The 22,019-nt window shown below is 28.1% G+C and overlaps 1 protein-coding gene across 2 annotated transcripts in view; it reads left to right on the top strand.

The window, feature by feature from the left end:
• The first annotated feature begins 427 nt into the window (after window positions 1-427).
• The window catches only part of CycG (cyclin G), a 42,419-nt gene continuing 20,827 nt past the window's right edge, over window positions 428-22,019 (top strand). Inside the window, exons 1-3 of one of the 2 annotated variants that reach the window (XM_075371812.1) lie at window positions 428-592; window positions 17,647-17,806; window positions 21,516-21,650. In XM_075371812.1, coding sequence (XP_075227927.1) covers window positions 17,711-17,806; window positions 21,516-21,650 — 231 coding nt within the window. In that variant the 5' untranslated portion in view covers window positions 428-592; window positions 17,647-17,710. Of the gene's footprint in view, window positions 593-7,501; window positions 7,847-17,646; window positions 17,807-21,515; window positions 21,651-22,019 lie in introns of those variants that run through there. The other variant, XM_075371813.1, reaches the window with a different exon arrangement.

The following is a 22,019-nucleotide window of genomic DNA, read 5'->3' as shown; positions in this document are numbered from 1 at the left end:
GGTGAACCGTTGATATAAAATTACTATAGCATAATTGTAAATTTTCATTGAATGTTCAATATTTTTTTATTAAGAAAACATCCAAGATTAATATCATAACCTTGAAAACAACAAATAATTAAATAGATTTACATAGCCGTTAAGTATAATATAAGAAATTCTAATTTTCAATATTCAGTTAAATTATTTTATAACGAATGAAAATTCGAATTCACTAGAATCGTTACGTGATTGACAGGCCTATTTTCGTTTCATGAATGATCTTATACAGCTCATTTATAATACTTAACAAATTTATAACTCAACAGTAAATAGTGTAATTCTTGTGCTTATGTTATTGAACAAGAATGTGTTAGAAAAAAATAAAGGATAGCATCATTTTCATTTGGAACTATTTTCTTTGCGGAGGCATCTAAAAATAGTATATTGGGATCAGCTGAGCGATGAAAACAAAGACAAACGCAATTTCTCCAGTAGAATTAGTCTGTGTTATTGTTGACTTCTGAATTTTGATATTTATTCAGTCGAATAAAGGTCAATAAATAATCAAAATAGGGTAAACTAGGAAATCTTTTGTCGGGGAAGCATCCGGGTAAGTCAATTTTACTTTAATTTTAATTTTAAGGAACGATTTGTTATTTTTCTTTTGTCTATTTGGTCTACCGACTATGTTATTGATATTATCAAGGCTAAGATATCGAAATGAATGGTTATCGCGTCTAATTTCATGCTGTTCCATAATCTAATAGAGTAATGTAATATTTAAAAATGTATATATTGACGAAGAAATCTTAAACCGTATTATGTTCGTATGTAATGACGGATGAAGGTACGACTAGCTGAAGCAGTTCAGAAATTGCTGTATTGGATTTCCCATTTTACATAAAATTAATTTCTTAAAATAACGTTGATGTACTGGAATATAACTCTTATAACTGAACTTACATATACTGTTACTTGTAGTTATTTGTTGAGTATTACCCATACAAAATTAATCCAAGGACTATCCTACGAATCCTCTTGAACCGTTATGATTGTTTGAATTTTTATCTGATGCAATAATTTACGTCAGGGTTTCGGTTTGACTTAAGGTTATGCTATAGCTTAAAGTTATTGAATTATGATTAATTTGCTATTGATCAGAACATTGTGAACACCTGCATTAAACTTTTACATTTTTTGCCCATTTCTATTTTTTCAATTTTGTTTTACCTTCAAATGAGAAACTGTTTGGTTTTTAAAATTTTTGGTCAATTAATTAGGTTTTAGCATGAATATTAAACCTGCTTTTCCTACGCCTGTTTTGAACTGGTTTATATGTATCTTAGGCCGGTATAAATCAATTTGAACATTTCCAATTCCCTGTAACTGTAATTTTAGAACACCACTGTTGCAGTTTGATACTTTTGTATTATTTTATAGAAATATTTCTTTCAAAAGTACCAATATAAAAGTTGCATTTTTACTGACTTTTCTGATATTGTAAAGTTAAAACATTTTGAAATTGTTTTAATTGAAATATAGATAATTTTTAACACTAAATTTTATAGATTACGGTAAGCATTACTGCATTTTTTTCACTTATAAAGAGTTAGAAAATTTTTGATGTGAATGAAAGTAAAATCAATATCCATTTAAAATGTTTGTCCAGAAATAATATTTGTAAATTTTTTATTTGTTGTATATAAAACACTTAGTTTGCATTTTTTTTTTCGTATTGATGTATTCAATACAGTAAATTAGGTTTGGTCGTAGACAATGTTTTTGACCCGGTGGTTAAATTTTTTTTAGAGTTCTGTTATTTTTAAATGTTATAAATTAAGTTTTTATATTGTGTGTAACACGTCTTTTTGCAGAATTTTTTTGTTCACTTACGTTTAGAAAATTGTCTCCGATTCAGATATCCCTAATGAAATTTATGTAATATTTAATATGTTACCTCATTTATTAATTTTATTTAATGTTTTAACTTGTTGCTTGATATGATTTCATATAATTTTTAGAAAATTTTGTGAATTATTGCTTGTGATTGGTGTAATCAGTAAGATGATTTACTCTACTACTAAGATTGATATTTTCAAGGCTAGTTAGAGAAATTTATAACGTTTTAAATAGTTATAGTAAAATATATATTTATGTATATGTACTTTCAAAAATTATCTATAATTAGCATATAGTGTATTTAATTATGAAATTATGTTGCTGGGAGAGTTGCTAAGTACTATAAGTTACATCTTTCCCAGATACCTATCTTAGTTTATTGAATTAATATACATCAACAACTCCATTTACTCTTATAGTGGCAGCTTTGCTTATGAAGTCTTTTTCTTATACTGGAGCTGTACAAAAACTAAACAAGCAGCTTGGTTAAAGCTTCGTCTCAATTTGCCTACAAGCAGTATATTTAACAAAAAAAAAACAACTTAAAAGATGAACCATGATTGCTCCTAAAAATTATCTATACTTTTAATTTTCTCTTAACTAAATTTTACATTTCATGTTAATAATAAAAAATTGAAAGTATTGTAGTTTTTACAATCTGCTTAGACTAATCTTTTTAACTGATCTTATTCACTGAATATGTAACATGGACTTATTAGAATAATTCTTAATTGTTTATATCAGGTCAAAATTTTGTTGAATACTGATAGAATTAAGTAGTAAAAAAAAATATTAATGATAGATATATTTAATTTTAGAGAATAGCATTGAGTAGATGGGATTGGAAAATTGCTTCAAATGACTTATGACAAAAATAATTTATCAGAAAATATTGTATTAAAATACAGGACATTTTAGTGTCACAGAAATAGTTTTCTGATGCTAGGGGAAAACTGAGAAAAAACTAAAAATTCCTGACTGCCCTAGTGAAACGAGGTTGTATATAGATTTCCTACTATGTACTTGTCAATGAGTTGATTAATAATTTTTTCTAGTGTTGCTCATTACATTTTTCATCTCATAAATCTATATCTTTTCTCAGAAATGGAGTTCACAGGGGAGTATTTTTGCATTTATATTTTCTGTGTCGATAAGCCTTCAAACCACTGTAAAAATATTTTGCTCATCCTACTCCAATGGTCTGTGGTAACAAAAAATTCTTATTTAATTAAAAAATTAAATTATTTTTTAACATTTCAAGAACTTTTATCAAATTAACTTTGCTCTGTGGCTAGAATAAAATGTTATTCTTGAAATTTTAATTGATTGTTAGTGTAAGATCTAGTTCTTAAAATAAGAATTATACTTTCTGGTTTTACAAATTTTTGGCCATTTTGTACTTACCAGTTGAATATCAATGGTGCAATTTTTGCTCCTTATTCCACTTGCATGGAGCTTCAAACCATACAATTTCTGAAATTTTATTATCTTCCCAGTGAGTTATAAGGGATAAATAAGTTAGATTTTGAAAATTCCTGCACATTTGATCTTTCAAATAATCCAATTAAGAGCTGATTTTAGGGCATAAAGAAACAAGGTAGGGAAATGATGTATATAACATAATATATAGTTATTTTTGTGTAAAATATGATGATTTTTGTTTTAAATCTGTCAGTTAATTTTTGAGATATTGGAAAAACCACAAATGGCAAAAAATGCAGATTGGTGTGTGAGGCATTATAAAATTTAACTTAATGCATACAAACCATTTTTTGAAAATAAAAAAATTGGATTTGAACTCTTTAGATATGAGAGAATGAATAGATAAAAAAATACAGAAATCAAAAATGGTGTTACAACCATTTAATTTTAGATGATTTGATTTAATATGGAGTTCCCTTACCAAAATTGAAAAATGCTTAGTACTATTTTCCTTTGGATGGTAAACTGCATACTGTTAGCATTTAAGTGATCCTAAAGGCCATATCAAACAAGCAGTTTGTAAAACTTACAAATTTTAATAAATTAAAAAAATAAAAATGAAATTGATTTCAAAATAATCATTTTAAAAGTCAGCATATTTTAAGAATTTTTAAAAAAATAATTATTTTCTCATTTTTGGTGTGAATTATTGTTAAATATTTTTTAAGCTTATTTTGTTTTACATTTAGTTTTATTTTAAATAAGGCTAGGGCTACAAAAAAAATGTTGCTTCTATTAAGAACACGCTCCTCGCTAGAAATGCAAAATGTGAAAAACTTGCATTTTGTTAAAAATAATAAGTGATATAAAGAAATGTTATAAAAAGATTGCTGCTGATTGTGTAAGCTAATACTTTCAGGAATGCAGCAGTATGTATTATATTTTGATATAGGTTTCCCAATAATTTTCTTTTTGTTTAAAAAATACTTTGATTCATAGAATATTACCAAGTGATTTTTTGTTTAAAATATTTTATCTTTTTGTGATTTTTTAGTTTTATAGGTGATTTATTAATTAATGCCCTAATACAGGGCGTTTCATAATGTTCTTCGGAGTTTCGAAAATTCATTAACAAAAAATTATTTCACTCATAAGAATAAAACAAGTACTGTACGAAAGAGTACTTCAAATAGTTTTTTTTTCCACATATACTAGGCAGTTAGTAAACCATTTTCTCGCTAGGCGTCGACAGTAGAGAAAATGGCTGCCTCTGGAATCGAGAAGTCGTTTTGTGTGTTAGAATTTCACTTGTTAAAGTCAGTAATTTCTGTGTAACATGCGTTTCGGTTGAAATTTCATAAGGAGCTACCAAGTGACAATTCAGTTCGTGCACTGTATAAACAATTCAGTGAAACTGGTTGCTTGTGCAAGTGAAAATCGACCGTTCATCCATCAACCTCAGAAGTCAATGTCGATCATGTGCGTGCAAGTTTCTTCGCAGCCCGTCAAAATCGACTGCGGCTGCAGACAGAGAATTAGGAATTCCGAAAACAATAGTGTGGAGAGTTCTCCGTAAACGTTTATTATGCAAACCGTACCATCTTTAATTAATCCAGCGTCTTTCTGATGGAGATAAAACACGTAGGCTCGATTTTTGTTTACAGTTACAGGAAAAGATGTTGTTAGGTGAAGGTTTTCTAAACAAGATAATTTTCAGCGATGAAGCTACTTTCCATATTAGCGGCAAAGTAAACCGTCATAACGTGCGAGTTTGGGGAACTGAAAACCTACACGCTTATGTGGAACACATTCGGGAATCTCCGAAAGTAAACATTTTTTGTGCGATCTCTCGTGAGGCAGTGTCCGAGCCGTTCTTTTTTTATGGAAACGACAGTAACCGGCACGATATACCTGGATATGTTACAATTGTACAATGTCAGGAAAAGATTTTTGAAAGTGTATGTTTGGAGTGTCGCTTTATATGGAAGTGAAACTTGGACAATCGGAGTATCTGAGAAGAAAAGATTAGAAGCTTTTGAAATGTGGTGCTATAGGAGAATGTTAAAAATCAGATGGGTGGATAAAGTGACAAATGAAGAGGTATTGCGGCAAATAGATGAAGAAAGAAGCATTTGGAAAAATATAGTTAAAAGAAGAGACAGACTTATAGGCCACATACTAAGGCATCCTGGAATAGTCGCTTTAATATTGGAAGGACAGGTAGAAGGGAAAAATTGTGTAGGCAGGCCACGTTTGGAGTATGTAAAACAAATTGTTGGGGATGTAGGATGTAGAGGGTATACTGAAATGAAACGACTAGCACTAGATAGGGAATCTTGGAGAGCTGCATCAAACCAGTCAAATGACTGAAGACAAAAAAAAAAAATGTTACAATTATGGCTTATGCCTCAGCTACTCAACGACTTCATTTTCCAGCAAGATGGTTGTCCTGCCCGTTTTCATAATGAGGTTCGACAGTACCTTAACACAACATTACCTCGGCGCTGGACAGGACGTGCGTCTGAAGAAGACCAACACATTATGCTGTGGCCACCAAGATCACCAGTCCTCATGCCATGTGATTTCTTTTTCTGTGGTTACGTGAAAGATAAGGTGTTTATCCCACCGATGCCGCACGATATCGCTGAGCTAAAGGATCACATAATCAACGCAATCAACTCTATCGAAAATGACATGTTAGAACGAGTTTGGCAAGAGCTAGACTTTCGTGTTGATGTGTGCCTTGTCACCAGAGGAGCACATATTTAACATTCATAGATTTTAACAAAAACCGTTTGAGTCCCTGCATCACCTCGTACAACTTTCATTTAGGTAAGTGAAATACTTTTTTTGTACTGAATTTTTGTAACTCCTAAGAACATTATGAAACGCCCTGTATATATTAAACATTGAAATCCCCATAATCGTTTCTGAATTAGGGAATCCTACTATCAGTTAGTGGTTTTCTTTTATCCTCATCTTCTGTAATAAAATTAATTTATTTATATTTTCAATAGATGTGTTGACATAATTTAATATGTATTTATCAGGAAGGATTACTTTTTCTGTCAGGCATCTTGACTTCAGGTTGGGTTTTTGGTATAGTCAGAAGATAAAGAGTATAAGACTAGGTAAGAGTTGCACCCACCAAACCACCCTTAACACTAAGGGTGCAATTACTCATGCCTTATCACAGGTCTGTGGTTATTAGTGGGCAAAAAATCCTCAAAGGACCGCTGATTTGTGGAAATGCCCAACTGAAATAACAATGAGTTTTTCCTTATAAAGTTTTTTTAATTTTTTTTATACTAATTAAAGATTGTAAATTTTTTAATTTTAAGGAAAATTTTTGTGAAAAAATTTTAAACTCAAAACAAAAAAGATGTTTTATTAAGTAAATGTTGTACGGCCTAGTTAAAGTTAAGATAAAAATATTATTTCAAAATATTAGAAGCTGGTCAAGTTCTATTCCTGTGCTGTAATTTTTAATGTTGATATTTTTAGCTTGATAGTAAAAGTAAAAATAAAGCCCATCTGGTTTAATCATTAAATTCTTAAAATCTATCCTTAATGATAAACAAACATTGATTAAAAAAATAATAAAAAAGTACAAAAGAAACAAGTTTTTATTAAATTTAATATAATTTTTAATTTAAAATAAGCAAATAACCGTCACCTAATATTTATAATTATTGTGGATTTTATTTGATTTTTTAAAAAAAAAGTAATAAAATAAAATTGTATTTTGTTGCTAATTTCAAGGTTAAATAATGTATTTTATTTTTAATTGTTATTTTTGTGAAGTTTTATTTATATTACTTAAAAAAAAGTTATCTAACACTTTAATTTTTAGTTTGAGTTAATTATTTTTTTATTTGCAGTATGGCTAATGTATGTTATTTTATTTTATTTTTTACTTATTTCTGTAATTATTTAATATTGTAAATTTTTTGTTTAACTTTTTTTTTCCTTTTATATTTTTTTAATTTTGAAATAATTGCTTGTGATATAAATAAAATATTTTAATAAATTTTTTAATTTTTTGAAGAATTTTTTTTAGTTTTTAGAAAAATGTCCTGTCATTTAATTACTCTAATAAAATAAATCATACAGAAGATGAAGTAAATGAGGTGTGGTGGGGGAAATGCTAAACAATTATATGTTTTATATCAGTCATTTGTGATAGCTGATCATAGCACTGTGTAATAATATTTTTTCTAACCGTGTTATGTATGTTTCTGTTTTTGTATATGTATGCAGTGAAACATTTATAGTTCTGTAGCAGTGCCTTACCTGAGTCATGATGTTAAACATGATGATGCAATTGAGGGAATCCATGTGTAAAATATTAAACAGAACTTGTATTATTTAATTTTTTTATTTTTGATATTTTTTTTAAAGAAAAAAAGGTTTTTGTAATATCTTAATTCGTTCAATATTATAAAAAAATGTTTTATTTATTCTAACAGTGTTTACTATAAACAGTGAAATAACTTAGTAATACTTACAGCATTATGTCTGATTTCTAGGATGAAACTCCAACGTATGTATTCTTTAGTTACTATTATTTACATTACATTACTGTTACTATAATTTATATTGTATTATTAAACAGATATATTTTCTTTACTTTTTTAACATTCCATTTATGTACAGAGAACTTTTATATATTCCATTAACTATCAGACTGTGGGATTGTGTTTATGGCATTTAAAATAGTTGTAGAGATATTACAAATATAATATCTATGCAAATATACAAGTAAATTATTTTGGTTAAGTAATTCACAACTTGCCTTTTATGGTTAAGCTTAAGTGAAATAATAATTTAATTAATTTAAATTAATAAATTACATAATTGAAATAATACTTCCAACAAAGCCAAAAATGATGTATCTTTCATTATATTTAACATTACACAAATAGAAATAAATGTTTTAAATTGCAGCAAGGATTAATTACCAAATTTTGAAAGAAAGGTATTGTGTAATCGCTATTTCTCACATTGCTTTTTCAGATTATTCTGTTCCCTTTCTCTAGGCTTTTTTACTGTTGAAATTAATTACTTTTGCCATAATTATTTCGTCTTTCTTCTACAGCTCTTTACAAATAAAAAAAAAAATCTTCAAAGAAGTGTTTTGCAGTTTTTTATTTCAAGAAAGTTTATTCATGTACTTAAACCAAAGTATTTCAGTTTTGAAGTAGTATTATAAATATTATGAAATAAAATATTACAAGTAATATAATACATCTTTTTGAATTATTGGTGATACTATTCACTTCTTCACATTGATGTCGAAAAATCTAAAAGTAGAAATTTTAAAAATTAGTTTTTTCCTTTCTAGTGTGCATTCTTTGTATTATGTTTTATTTTATTTCTCAGTGAACAGTAATGATTTCAGATAAATTGTTATTCTAAAACATGTTTTAAAATGTTACTAAGCAAGTGCTTCTGATGATGGAAAATTTTTCACTCTGTTAGATTATCCTATTGTTGTAGTTGTGAATTTATGATTGTGTTAGAAATTAGCATTTGTGTTCCCTACTGTTGTTAGTTTACACAAGATTACAGTTATCAAATTATGTAGTTGATTACACAGTGGTCGTATAGTTAATAATGCCTTTTAGTTTTTCGTTGGTTTTAATAACTAAGAAACTTGTTAGTAGGGCATTTCATTGCCATTTAAATTGATCTTAAAAAATTGATATGATCTGCATTTTACTTTCTTCTTAAAATTTGTGAAGAAGACGTGTGTTTTTCTCAACAATTTTTCATCACATAAATATCATTACTGAATTCCTGTGATATTTTCAATCTGGGACCAAAAAAAGAACAAGTTATGTCTATATGTTTTAATTGGAAATCAAATGGTTGGATTGATATTGATGCAGCATTATTATAATATTAATTTTCAAAAATAATGGGTTCTTGTGATTAAATTGTATTTAGTTAAAAAAAAGTTTTTTTTCTGATAATAATTCATGGTTGTATCAGTATTTATGTTTTTATTCCATTTATACTGCTGATGGAAATATGACAAAATTCAAATTTATGAAAAAGTATGATTATTGATAATATGGATTATGTAAAATTCGAAATTAAATTATAACAAGTATTGTCATAAAATTAAAGAAAAAGCAAAAAAATAATTAAAAAAAAAAATTAATTGGCAAAAATCAAAAGTAGTAGGTAAATAATAAACAATTAATCATTGTGTAGTTGTAAAATGGCCACCTAGTATCTTTTTCTTACATTTATAATCACTTATATTTTACAAGAAAAGTTGAGTATGATGATTTCTAATGCAACTAAAACATTAGCACATCTGAAAACATGTACACTTATTAACATTAAATAATCAAACTAGATTAACAAATAAGCCAGCACTTGCTTGTAAAATACTGAATTTTTTTTTTAAATTGCCAAATTCAGTTATTATTTATTAATCTCAGCACTTATTTATATTGACTAAACAAAGGAATATTAAATATACTTAATACACCTTCGACATGATTAAAAAAAAAATTATGAATATCATACAGAAGAAAAAGTATTGTGAAAAAAATAATTTTAGAGAGTAAGAATAATAAAAAAAGCAAACTGAACTTGTTGCTCACCAGCCAGAACATTGATTAAATTTGAAATTCTCAAAAAATCACCAAAGAGCCCAAACATTTTTATTTTCCTGTTGTTAAATGGAGAATGATAGAAAACAATTACTATTTGTTTTTTAAACAAAAACTGTCACAAATTCAAGCATTGTTACTATTTAGATTGTGAACTGTATAGTATTTAAGGTTCACATTACCTTATTTGCATTTTCATATTTTCTAGTTGATGCAGTTAGTTCCCCTAACATTTTCAGAAATCTTTACATTATTTTTTAAAACTTTAATAATACATTAAATTTGTTTACTAATAATACAGAAATAGAATGATGTTAGAGTAAAGAGTGTAAGGAGGAACTCATACAAGACAGCTGAAAAAGTTTTGTTTTTCAATTTTTTAATTACACTTCTATATCATTAGTTGTTAACATGCATTAATGATTCTTGTAGCTTTCATTACTTATGTAACGATATTTAATAAGTATTTATTATGTTTTATGCTTAAACAAAAAATAGTTTCTTAATCTTTAGTATATACTTTTAGTTAACTCGTAAAATCAATGTTTGTACATAAAATGCCATAATCATAATGGTTGTAGGCAACCTGATCTAATTCACAAGTCGCTACCAAAAATGACAGCCATTCTAAAAAATAACAAGGTCCATTTCAGGGTTTATTGGACAAGTGAGGAGTGAAATTGTTTCCAATTGCCTTTTTCATGGAGGTGAATTTACAGTTGCATATCAGAACACAAAGTCCGTTGAAATGACCACCCGCCCTACATGTGATAACTTTACTCCGTTGACCATAGGGATTGGATGTATAGTGAACATCATTACTCTTTGAGAAAGCAACTCTGATTGGTGTCTTCTTATTGCTTGGCTGCTTCACAAGCTACAGTTATAGAAAAGACTGGGACAGATAATGTAAAGCTATCAATTAATATTACTTGTTTTCTATGAGGCGATGTTACATCTCAGCTGGGGATGAAAAAATTATAAAATTATTCCTTTTTTATATAAAAATTATTATATTCCTTAGTGTAAAAATGGAAGCTTCATGTTTCAACACATAGACTTGAAATTACTTCAATGTGGTTTGTTAAAAATGAACATTTCACCCACCCTGGTCATACTTATCTGTTTGATTTTTTGTGTGTGACTCTCCAACTTATATTAAATATTTTCTAATCCATATACTTGTAGAAACGATGCTGTTAGAGGAAAAAAATAACCATTGATTTAAAATTCTTTTATTTCAAATGAAATGAAATAGAAAATGTGTTCACCAACATTCAAATGTATAAAAATAAATACCAACAAGCAGTTGTTGAGGTGTTTCAAACATTATGACCTTAATTACCTAAATGTATCGTTATCTTTCAAAACACTCACAGCCTCTTATGATAACAGCCATTGAAAAACATGGTTTATGACTTATTTTCAGTTATTTCTCTGGTAATGAATCTATTATTATAATTGCTTTTCTAATTAAGAAAAGCTTTAGATTGATTTTACAAACTGTATTAAAAACCATCCTCTGAGGATTATTAAAATTGAAAGTAAAAGAATCTATAATGAACATATGCCACACAGATTGTTATTAGCATTGACAATTATTGAATTGATTGTAAATTTATATAACATCATCGGACTTTTGAAAAAGATTGCTACCATTTAAATTTTGTAGGTAATTAATTAAACCATTAAGTGGGAACACAGTTCAGATTTGATGGAATAAAAACAGAAAACAGTCATTAAAACATTGCTGGAAGCTTCTCTGTTACAGAGAAATAACTAAAATTTTTAATATTTATAATTTTAATTGATTAATGATGTAACGATCGTATTGAATTTTAATGCAGCATCATCACTAAATAGTTTTTTATGAAGTTTTTTCAAATACTAAACTCTAAAGACCTTTGTCGGATCACACCAAAATGGCAGGTGTACTATTCAAACAGCATCTACATGGAAGGATATTTGTCCTCTGCCATAGTTAATAGTTTGTCTTAATCTGTTACATTATTACATTGGCGTCACTGTGATAATAGTAACCGCTATCTTAAGTTTCTTTTTTCAATATTGTTACTTATGGCTGTGTTAGTGCTTATTATAGTTAAAAATGATGACATTTCTCAATAAGTCTTGAACTTCTCCGATCACAGTGTAATATAATTACAATTTTGTTTTTAATCATGTTCCTGTTCCACAATGTAGAACACATTATAATTTAATATTAATGTGTGAATTTAGTTTGTGAAATCGATTCTGCAGATAAAGTGTTGAAAGGATTTCTTTATAATGTTCATTATTGTACAAGTTCACTGTGTAATATTAGGCATGAAATGATTAAATCTGTGTTAAAAAAAAATCATGTGAGGGATTGTAGGGTAAGAGTTCATGTTTGGCTTTAAAATTTCTTTTTTTTTTTGTTTAGGAATAAAACACATTTCCTTTACAAACAATTGTTTTATTCATTTTTTGCTGGTCAAAGGGTGAAAATTTTAAAGTTTTTTATAAATAGATTATGTTAACTGTGCTTTTGGGACTAATCCCATAGACTCAAAATCTTTATTACAGTAGCATTACAAAATATAAAATTAATAAGTAATAATATGTATTATTAATAGCCCATAAAGGTAATAATTATATGAAATCATAATAATTCAACTGTGTGAAGATATTTATGTAAAACTGATAAAATAACAATTCTCAAGGTAAATAATTATTGTGAAACGTTTGAATACATCTTTAGTTGGTTTGCAGAAAATTTAGTTTTTTTTTTTAATTATTACTGTTTTAAAGCTACTTAACAGAGTAATATTGTTTCTGTAAAAGAAATTCATATAGTTTAATTTTATATAAATTGAGAGAAGAATTTTAAATTGTTAGATAATTTATTAAAAATAGAAATTGAAACCCAAGTATAATAGGAGATTTAAAAAAAAAATTAAAACTACCAGAAATTTATCCATGATTGTTGAATGGATTGATCAAATGAAGTTGGAAAAATGAAGTTATAACAAATTTCAGGATCTTTTATGTTTCATCCGAAATCTCTTTCTAGATGCTAAAATTAAAGGAAAAAAAGATTTTTCAAACACATTCGTAAATCCGTTGATCAGATTATGTGTGTGATAATTTTGTATGTGTTTTGTAATTATTACTAAATTTGGTGAATTATATAACCCAAAATTGTGGTTTGGTTAAAAGTAATTAAACATTTATTGTCATGATTTGGACATGTGATCTTATCTCATTTAAACTGCTGCTGCCATTGCCATGTTCAATAAAAATTATTATTAGTATTATAAATTAGATTATAAAAGTAGTGCTCTAGAAGTTCACATATAACTAACTACACATACACTGATGTGTTTTGTACTGTTTAATTTTGCAATATTATTCTTTAATTTTTCAGTGTTGTAATTTTAGTTACTGAGAATTATTAGGTACTTGTGTAATTTGATTATTATTATTAGTAGTTGTTGAAATACAGAAAAACTGCTTAATTTAAAAAAATCTGATTTGGACACCATGTGACTTCCTTTATGTCTATTAAATTACATATTCACTTTTTTAAAAAAATGAAAGTACATAAAATTTTATTTCATTAATAACTTATGATTTATTTCTTTTTTTTTTGTTATTATTGAATTATTATTCATCGTACATTTTTTTTCACAATGATTGATTAATAAATTAATAAATCAATATATTTAAATTTAAAAAGAAAAGTTAAAAAAAGGAGATGAAGTCTGATTCGAACCCATATGCCTTCTCCTAAGATCCAAATATTTCATTAATTAAAATTTTATTTATCTATAACTCTGGAACCAATGAAAATAAGTACCACTTATGATATATCGTTGAAAAGCTCTCAATGAAGACTTATTACTGCAGCTAAGAAAAAGTCCAAAATCCAATTTTTTTGGATTTTGGGCTTTAGTGAACAATCAATTTTAATTTAAATAATTTATGATAAAAACAACCATCTGTAAAATAGCCATTCACGAAAGTTGGCTATTTTATAAATAAAAGAAAGAAATTGCCCAAGGGTTTTCAGAATGAAATGACAAAAATCACAGTAAAACGTTGAAGAAAGGAGCAGTATCACAAAATACTTTGTTTTGTTTATACATGTATATTTATAAAGAAATATATTAATACTTCGAATAATAAATATATCTAATATTAATAGTAAAACAAATGTGTGTTATAAATAAGTAAAAAATAATAATTTAGAAGGTATGTGTAATTATTGAGCGTTATCTGTGCATATTAAAAGCATAAAATTCAAGTTTTAATATATATATATATATATATTTATATGAGAGAACATGTCCTGACTGACTGACTTATTCCTCAACGGCTAGCAAAAACTACTAAAGGTAAATTGATTAAAATCTGTATACATGTTCTTTTTGCAGTGTAAGTGCACACTAAGAAAGGATTTTTTTGAAATTCCATGTTTAAAGGTTTAAAAAATATATAATTTTTTTTTGAAACCTGGCAATTTTTTTTGTTTAATTTTTCAGTAACAGATGAAGATATCAACTTGATTTTTGGTATGTGTAATTTTCTTGTAAATATCTAAAAACCAGTTTCTAGATTTTTTGAAATTCAACTTTGAAAGGAGTGAAAAAGTGTAAAACGATTTGAACAATGCCTGCAAATTTTCTCCATTTCAAACTATACTAAATGATATATCACTAGATTGGGGCTTGCAAATACTCTTCAGATAAATATCCAAAAAACTATTTTCAGGTTTTTTATTTTGATTTTTTAAGGGGTGTAATGGTATACAGCTTGTCAATTCAACCAACACAGCCATTGTTACTGTGTGTAGACTTGACTGGCTGCATCACTGGCCTCTCTGGTTACTTGACTGAAAAACATAAAAGTAATTAAAAAATAAAAAAAATGTGAGAAACAAAGTACTTGTAATGAAAGGTAACTAGTTAATATTTTTAAGATGGAGGCCGACTGTTTTCAAATCCACAATCTTAGTCACTCAAAGTTTAAAATCTGTACTGACCAAACGGTTGCTGTGAAAAATTACAATACACCGATAGTTTCTATAAATTGAACAGGCTTTAAATTGTATTCATTATTATTTAGTATTCTCACAAGCATGAATTTAATGAACGCTAGGGGGGGTCCATGCAATCAGCAGTGTGAGAAACAAAATGCAACAGTTTATCCATTTTTAGTTAATATTGTACAATGATTACAATGTTCAGAAGTGGAATACCTTATTCCACTTCTGAACTTATTCCATAGTTATGTTTTTATAAAATGATATAATGTTTGGTGTGATTTATATTTTTTTTATTAATTATACAATCATGTTATATTCACGTTGTCTAATTATTTGAGATATTGTTGTCACATGTAATTTTATATATGCCAAATATATGTGTATTATTTTTTCTTTTATTATTTTTATTTATTGCTGTCGCACTATATTATAATTAATGTTATTTACTCTTTATTTGTTAATGTTATCTTGATGTTTTTATTTTTCATTAATTTTTTCATATACATATCATTAGACTGGGACTGTGGACTTAAAAATTACAGATTATTATTGTTAGTTTTTTTGAGAAGTGTTGATATAGTTAATTATAGAAAAATTTGAACAAAACAATGATATGATTGTTTACTGATGTTATATTAATTAGTGTTTTTTATAAGTTTTTTTTTTTAATATAAATTATTGTCTTGTTTTTATATTTTTGTTTATGTAGAAGATAAAAAAGTTAGCTTATCATCAAAGATTACAGTTTGCTTTATATTCATGTATATTTTTATGTGCGTGTATGTGTGTACATGCACATCCAAGTATGTGTGAGGGTAAATACTATTTTATAATATGTGTAGCAAAAAATTGTTCAAACATATCAGTATGAATTAATTATGAAAAAGAGAGTAACATAAGTGTGACCTACTTTATAATCATACCAAATATCTATTTATAACCTTTCAGATTTTTGTAACTGTTTCATCTTGCTTTTATTTCATTTTATTCTTGTTTTCTGTTTTTTAAATGATAATGTTTTATGTATAATTATCTAAAAATTTATAGTAACAAATTTAGTTTTGGCTAAACAGAATTTTGAGTAGTTACCAATTATAATCATACTTTCACCTAATTTAGTATATTTATTTAATGTAAAGAGTTGATATTCACGTAAAGAAAGGCTGCATACATTTGGGTGTATGAAAGTGTGATTCCTCCTTCGTAACTTATGAAAAATGAAGGCTTTCATTAAGAGGGACTTAATTGCTCAGTGTTAAAAGGGTGCATTTGAGTTTGAACTGTTAGTTTTAAACAGAACTTCAACAGTAGTTGATTAAAAAAATTAAAACATTATTAGTTGATATTGCACTTCATGAATCTCTTTCCTTTACCTATAGAATTTTATTTTTAAGTGAATTATTCATTTGTCAGGTTAAAGATCTGCATTTAAAAAAATTGTGTTTACTTGTGATTTATGTCTTTTACACAGTATTACTGGTATGATTATAGAATTGAAATTGATAGATTATTTGAATTTATTATCTCAGTGTTAGGCTTTTATCTGAACTTTAGTTTTTCAGTTGCTGTTTGTGGTTTGAGTTCTTAAAGCTGCAATATAATTTTTCCAATTAATGAATTCTCACTCCTATTTTGGTTAATTTTTTTTATTTATCTGAGTATTTTTACAATTTCTTTCAGTTGATTGAATTTCCTGTAAGCTCTACTGGGAAAATTTGGTACATACATAAATGAGAAAAAAATCGTTCTTAGAAACTGACTATAATAATAATTGATAAAAAGTAAAATACTAAATAGAAAAAAGTAATGTATTAAATACTAACTTTTAAACTATGAAATTTATTTTTTTGTGATCAATTAACCTAATTTATTCCTCCTGTGTTATTCCTATTTGATTTCTTTTATCATTGAGTGTTAAGCCCATTAGCCAGTAATGAATTTACAGCCACTTAGTACTGTACAACTTTGGTAATATAAGGGAGCCATAAGTTGCAAGTTTGGATGATTACAGTTTAGCTTTACTTCATACCTTTCAGTTACAAGGATGCTACTCTATGAAGTGTTCCATTTGTTTTGGAACCAGAAGGTTGTTAGGTACTTTCTTACCTTGAACGATCCATATCTCTCTCTCTCTCTCTATCTATCTATCTATTTCTCTCTCTCTCTCTCTCTCTCTCTCTCTCTCTCTCTCTCTCTCTCTCTCTATCTATCTATCTCACTCTCTCTCTCTATCTCACTCTCTCTCTCTCTCTATCTCACTCTCTCTCTCTCTCTCTCTATCACTCTCTATCTCTATCTCTCTCCATATAGAGAAACTTACTCATATACTGAGTAAGTTTCTCTATATGGGATCTCTGTCTCTGTCTGTCTGTGTCCGTGTCTCTCTGTCTGTCTGTCTGTGTGTGTGTCTCTCTGTCTGTCTGTCTGTCTGTCTGTCTGTGTGTGTGTGTGTGTGTGTGTGTATGTGTTTGTGGGGGTGGTGTGTATATATTAATATTAAAAGTAGATCTTGAGCTGAAAATCAAGAATTATAAAGAATGTTAACAGTTAATGAAGCCATTTTATTACTTATTAAATAGTAGTTGTGTTATAATTAATTATGTTTGATCATTTTTATTATTTGTCACATTAGATTATATCTATTTTATTATTGGAGTTATTTTTTAATCTATTTATTGTTGTTTCTTACAGATTAGTTGGGCTACCAGCTAGGCCATTCTTGGGGTGTGACTGGCCAGTGGGTGACATCGCAGGAATGGACCTCGATCTGGGCCCCCCGGATGCCCTCCTTGGAGCACTTGTCCTTGAATATAAATACCAGCCCAAACTGCAACTTCCCCAGCTGTCACAGGTATTTTTCTTATTATTTGTTCTCCCTTTATGAATATGTTAATGTTTATTTTATCTATATAGCAATTTGTTTATATTTATTAGTTCCTACAATTTTGTGTGTGCGTGTGTATAATCTTCTACTTTGAGATTATATTGCAGCATTATATACACCGCAATCCTAGTTAAAGTTTGATGGTTAATGTCTATTACCCATATATTCAAATAAATATTTAAAAAACTAAGGAAGAATTGGACAACTATAAGGTGCTTAGAAGATTTGTCAAAAGAAAAAAAGAGAAAAGAAACTAAAAAAAACAGAATCGCTAAGCAAGTATTCATTAGAAATAGATGGTTATTATATATTAAAAATGGTGTTAAAGGGTTAAGAACTATCTAGTGAAGTTTTTGGAATATGCAAGATTACACTTAAAGAAGAAGAGATGACATGAAGGAGGAGGTTTTTGAAATATGAACATAGATGAGAATGAAGAAAATAAGGTGGATATCCTGACCCTGAAGGGAAAGATCCCATCATGTGACAATTCCTATTGCCACATCACCCTCTCTGTACCTAGCCCTAATGGGCTTTACTGGAGGTCATCTTCAGACTCTCAAACCAATTGACATCTCTCAGTCTGGCCACTGTCAGGATACCACCGATGCAGATACCACAACGACATTTCCATTGATGTCTTAAACCAATAAATCATCATCATGGTGATGATGAGCCTATGTTTATCATGTTTAACATTGTGGTGTTAATTAGATGTTTTGTATAATATGCTACCATTCCACTAAATATAAACATAAATTAATATTGTTGATAATAAGGGAGTAATTGTACGTGAGGCACTTAATAATAAATAATTTTTTAACATAACTTATTAATGTTGTTTAAATGGATTGTTTAGTTCCTGTGATTATCATTAGAGTGTTTATAAGTTATATAACTAACTTGAATGATTTTATACAGAATATTTTTCTGTTAAATCTGTAGAACTTTGTTCCTGTGTTCAGTTAACTTCATAGTGCAGTTCTAGTCATTGTAAAACTTTAATTTTGAAATACGTATATGTTCCTTTGACTATTTGTAACAGGAAAAATAAATAACTCCCATCTGGGATCCAAAAAAGGTTTTCCAAAATCAAATTTATTTGGTTTTTGTAGATTGAAGATTTAATTATAGGTTAATTCTTCAAAATAAGCCTTTAAATATTTGCCTTACTGTCACAGGTATATGTGTGCTTATATTAAATGAAATACTAGCACATTAATGTTTAACTATTATAATCAAATTTGATACAAATGTATATAATTTATATCCATATTTATATAATAAGATCTGTGGTTTTTTGTAACTGCTTTATTGGAACTGTTTCTCAGTGTTTTCAAGCACCATTAATATATCTGTTGATAATATTTTTTTAAGCAAGAATTTGTAAAAAAATCCATTTTTAACAAAACACTAACCTTTACGTTTGTATTTCATTTAGCAACTGACATTTAAACTGAGCCGTCTTGTGCATGATGCAAAAGTTATGCAAATCAAACCAAACTTTTGAAATAATACACCAGGGTGTTGATATTTACAATTACTTTCTTTACAAAAAATATTCCACATTTTATTTCCAGTCTCCAAGCATGTGTTTTGTAAACCACTTTCACAAACTAACTCTTGTCATTGACATAGAGAAAATAAGAATACACTGCTAGTCATATTGTGATATTGTGAAAGCTACTTAATAATGAAATAATAATTTCACTTTTACAGTTAACTATTAAAATCTAGGCATCGGTTGTGTGAATGATTTTAAACCATCTTATATACTTTTTTAAAATGCGTGACTTAAAAGCTTTTTAAAACATCATACATTTTGATGATTGTTATAAATTTATCTAAAGTTTTTAGTTATGAAGTGAAGTACTCTTATTTTGGTTCTAGTCAAAAACTGAAGTACCAAATGATCTATTATCAAAATTGTGCTTTATATGTTCCACCTACTTGTATTAATATAGTGGTTTAATTTTTATTTTTTATGCAATGAGTGTAAATTATTTATGTGCATAAATTACTTGGTCATTTATTTGTTAAAGTTGAATTTTCTGGAAATGTCATTAGCTGCAAAAGTCCCTGTCTATTTATAATTTATTATTGTTTAGTAAATTATGAATGTACATTCTTAATTGATTTTAATATTTTAAATTTTGTGTTACTTCCATGTATGTTCCATACATTTGTAACTGTATTATTAAAGGAGGAAAATTTTAGATTGTAGGTTATTACAAGAGATCTTTTTAACATCGTATATTAAAAAGTAGATAGTTAGATTGTAAAAAGATAAACAATAGTTTATTGGCAAACATTTACATAATAATTTACTGAAGGTATTGAAAATGATGTTCATCCACTTCTATACACTTGTCAACTCGTTTGATCATGTTCCTGGCACTCTTGTTAGCTGTAGCCTGTCTTATTTCCTGGATGGCATTGGTAATGTTTGTCTTTAATTCCTGCAGGGTGTGTGGATTGCTCGTATAAAAGATCTCTTTTAAGTAACTCCACAGAAAGAAGTCTGAAGTAGTCAGATCAGGGGATCTTGTTGGGTACAATCCTTTAGAAATCATTCTTCCACCAAAAAAATCTTGTATCATCTCTATAGTAGAGTGAGTTGTATGGCAAGTAGTGCTGTCCTGTTGCAACCAGGAGTCATGTTCATTCTCTTGCAGTAAGGCTATGAACTGTTGGATAACTTCTTGGTAGATAGCAGCAGCTACAGATTTAAAAAAAAACAAGTGTTCTATTATTTGTCACCTTGAAACCGCACAGCCAGCATACACCTGTTGTTTGTGGATGTAGATTCAAAGAAAGTGTGCGGGTTTTCAGTACCCCAAGTTTGGTAGTTCTGATACATATCCACCAAGATTAAACTGCGCTTTATCTGTGAAAAAACTTGATGGAAAATGCCATTGTTACTTCTAATGAAGTTCTTGAACCATTGACAGTAGTTCATGGAAAATTGCATTTGATGCAGATAATATTTTAGCATTCTCCTCACTGGAGTGTGGCTGAACCTAGTGAAATGCTCTTTTCCCAGCTTTATGAGATCTTGTAACTGCTGCATTACTGTCATGTACAACCAATGGCCTTAAAACTGACCTTTGTTGGGTATGCTTCTTGTCGGACACTGAACCTGCTTCACAAAATTTTTAACTAACTTCTGAATAAAACTTTTCCTGGTGCTTCTTTTGCAAATTTTTCCCTGAATTTTCACTGGCACACAACATGAGATAAATAGCAACACTAAATATTTTTCCATCAGGAATGCACATTCTTTAAAAATGTTAACTGTTTTGTTTAACAAACAAAACAACACATGATTACACTACTTTGTTCAAAAACCAATGCTCAACATACTGGCAGTGCTCAAATGTACAGGCATAAACATTTCTCCCCATTCCAGCTCAAGTTGTATCAACTTTTTCCATATTACTTTTTATCATTCTTAAACCAATATATGCATTTCAGCAAAAATATGTATTTAGTATAAAAAACTGAGTGATGGTGGACCTCTTAAGTTGAACACCTAAAAATGTTTATGGGAAAATTTACGATTGTTTGGAATCGTTCTGTTCCAATTTTAAACCACATTTGTAGGCCTTCTGATTTTTTTTTTTGTAGTTCCTCCTTTTGAGTTAATCATTATTTAACATGACAAATTTCTCAACAGGGTGGTGAAGTTACAGTTGGCATAAGAGATGGATCTGCCCATGTCCTGCGTTGTTTGAAGGTGTGGTATGACATGCCATCAGAAGTTCTCTTTGTTGCACTAAATCTAATGGATCGTTTTCTTACAAAAATGAAGGTTTGTCTAAATTTTAAGAATTTTTTATAATAATAATATTAATTGTTCTTAAATATTTATTTTTATTATATATTTCATTCTTTGATCAGAATACAGGTGTAAAATTTAGATTCTCACTTAAGATGTAGTACGCACAGTGCCTCAGAAAGGTGTTCTTGGTCCCTTGCTTTTTTATTGTTAAATAATGATCTGCCTCAAAATCTCTCAAACAATTCATTGAAATCCATTTTGCAAATGACACAACTGTATCTATTGCTAAAGAATATTATTTAAAAGGAATTAAAAATTTTATGATGCATTTTGCTGGATGGATTGTACCCATCTAACTTTAGATATGGAGAAAACCATTGCATTTTGCTTGTCAGATAA

Source organism: Lycorma delicatula, chromosome 7 (assembly GCF_047948215.1).
Source record: "Lycorma delicatula isolate Av1 chromosome 7, ASM4794821v1, whole genome shotgun sequence".
Classification (NCBI taxonomy): Eukaryota; Metazoa; Arthropoda; class Insecta; order Hemiptera; family Fulgoridae; genus Lycorma; species Lycorma delicatula.
Note: the sequence above shows the minus strand (reverse complement) of the source record. Positions and strands in the feature narration are given on the sequence as shown.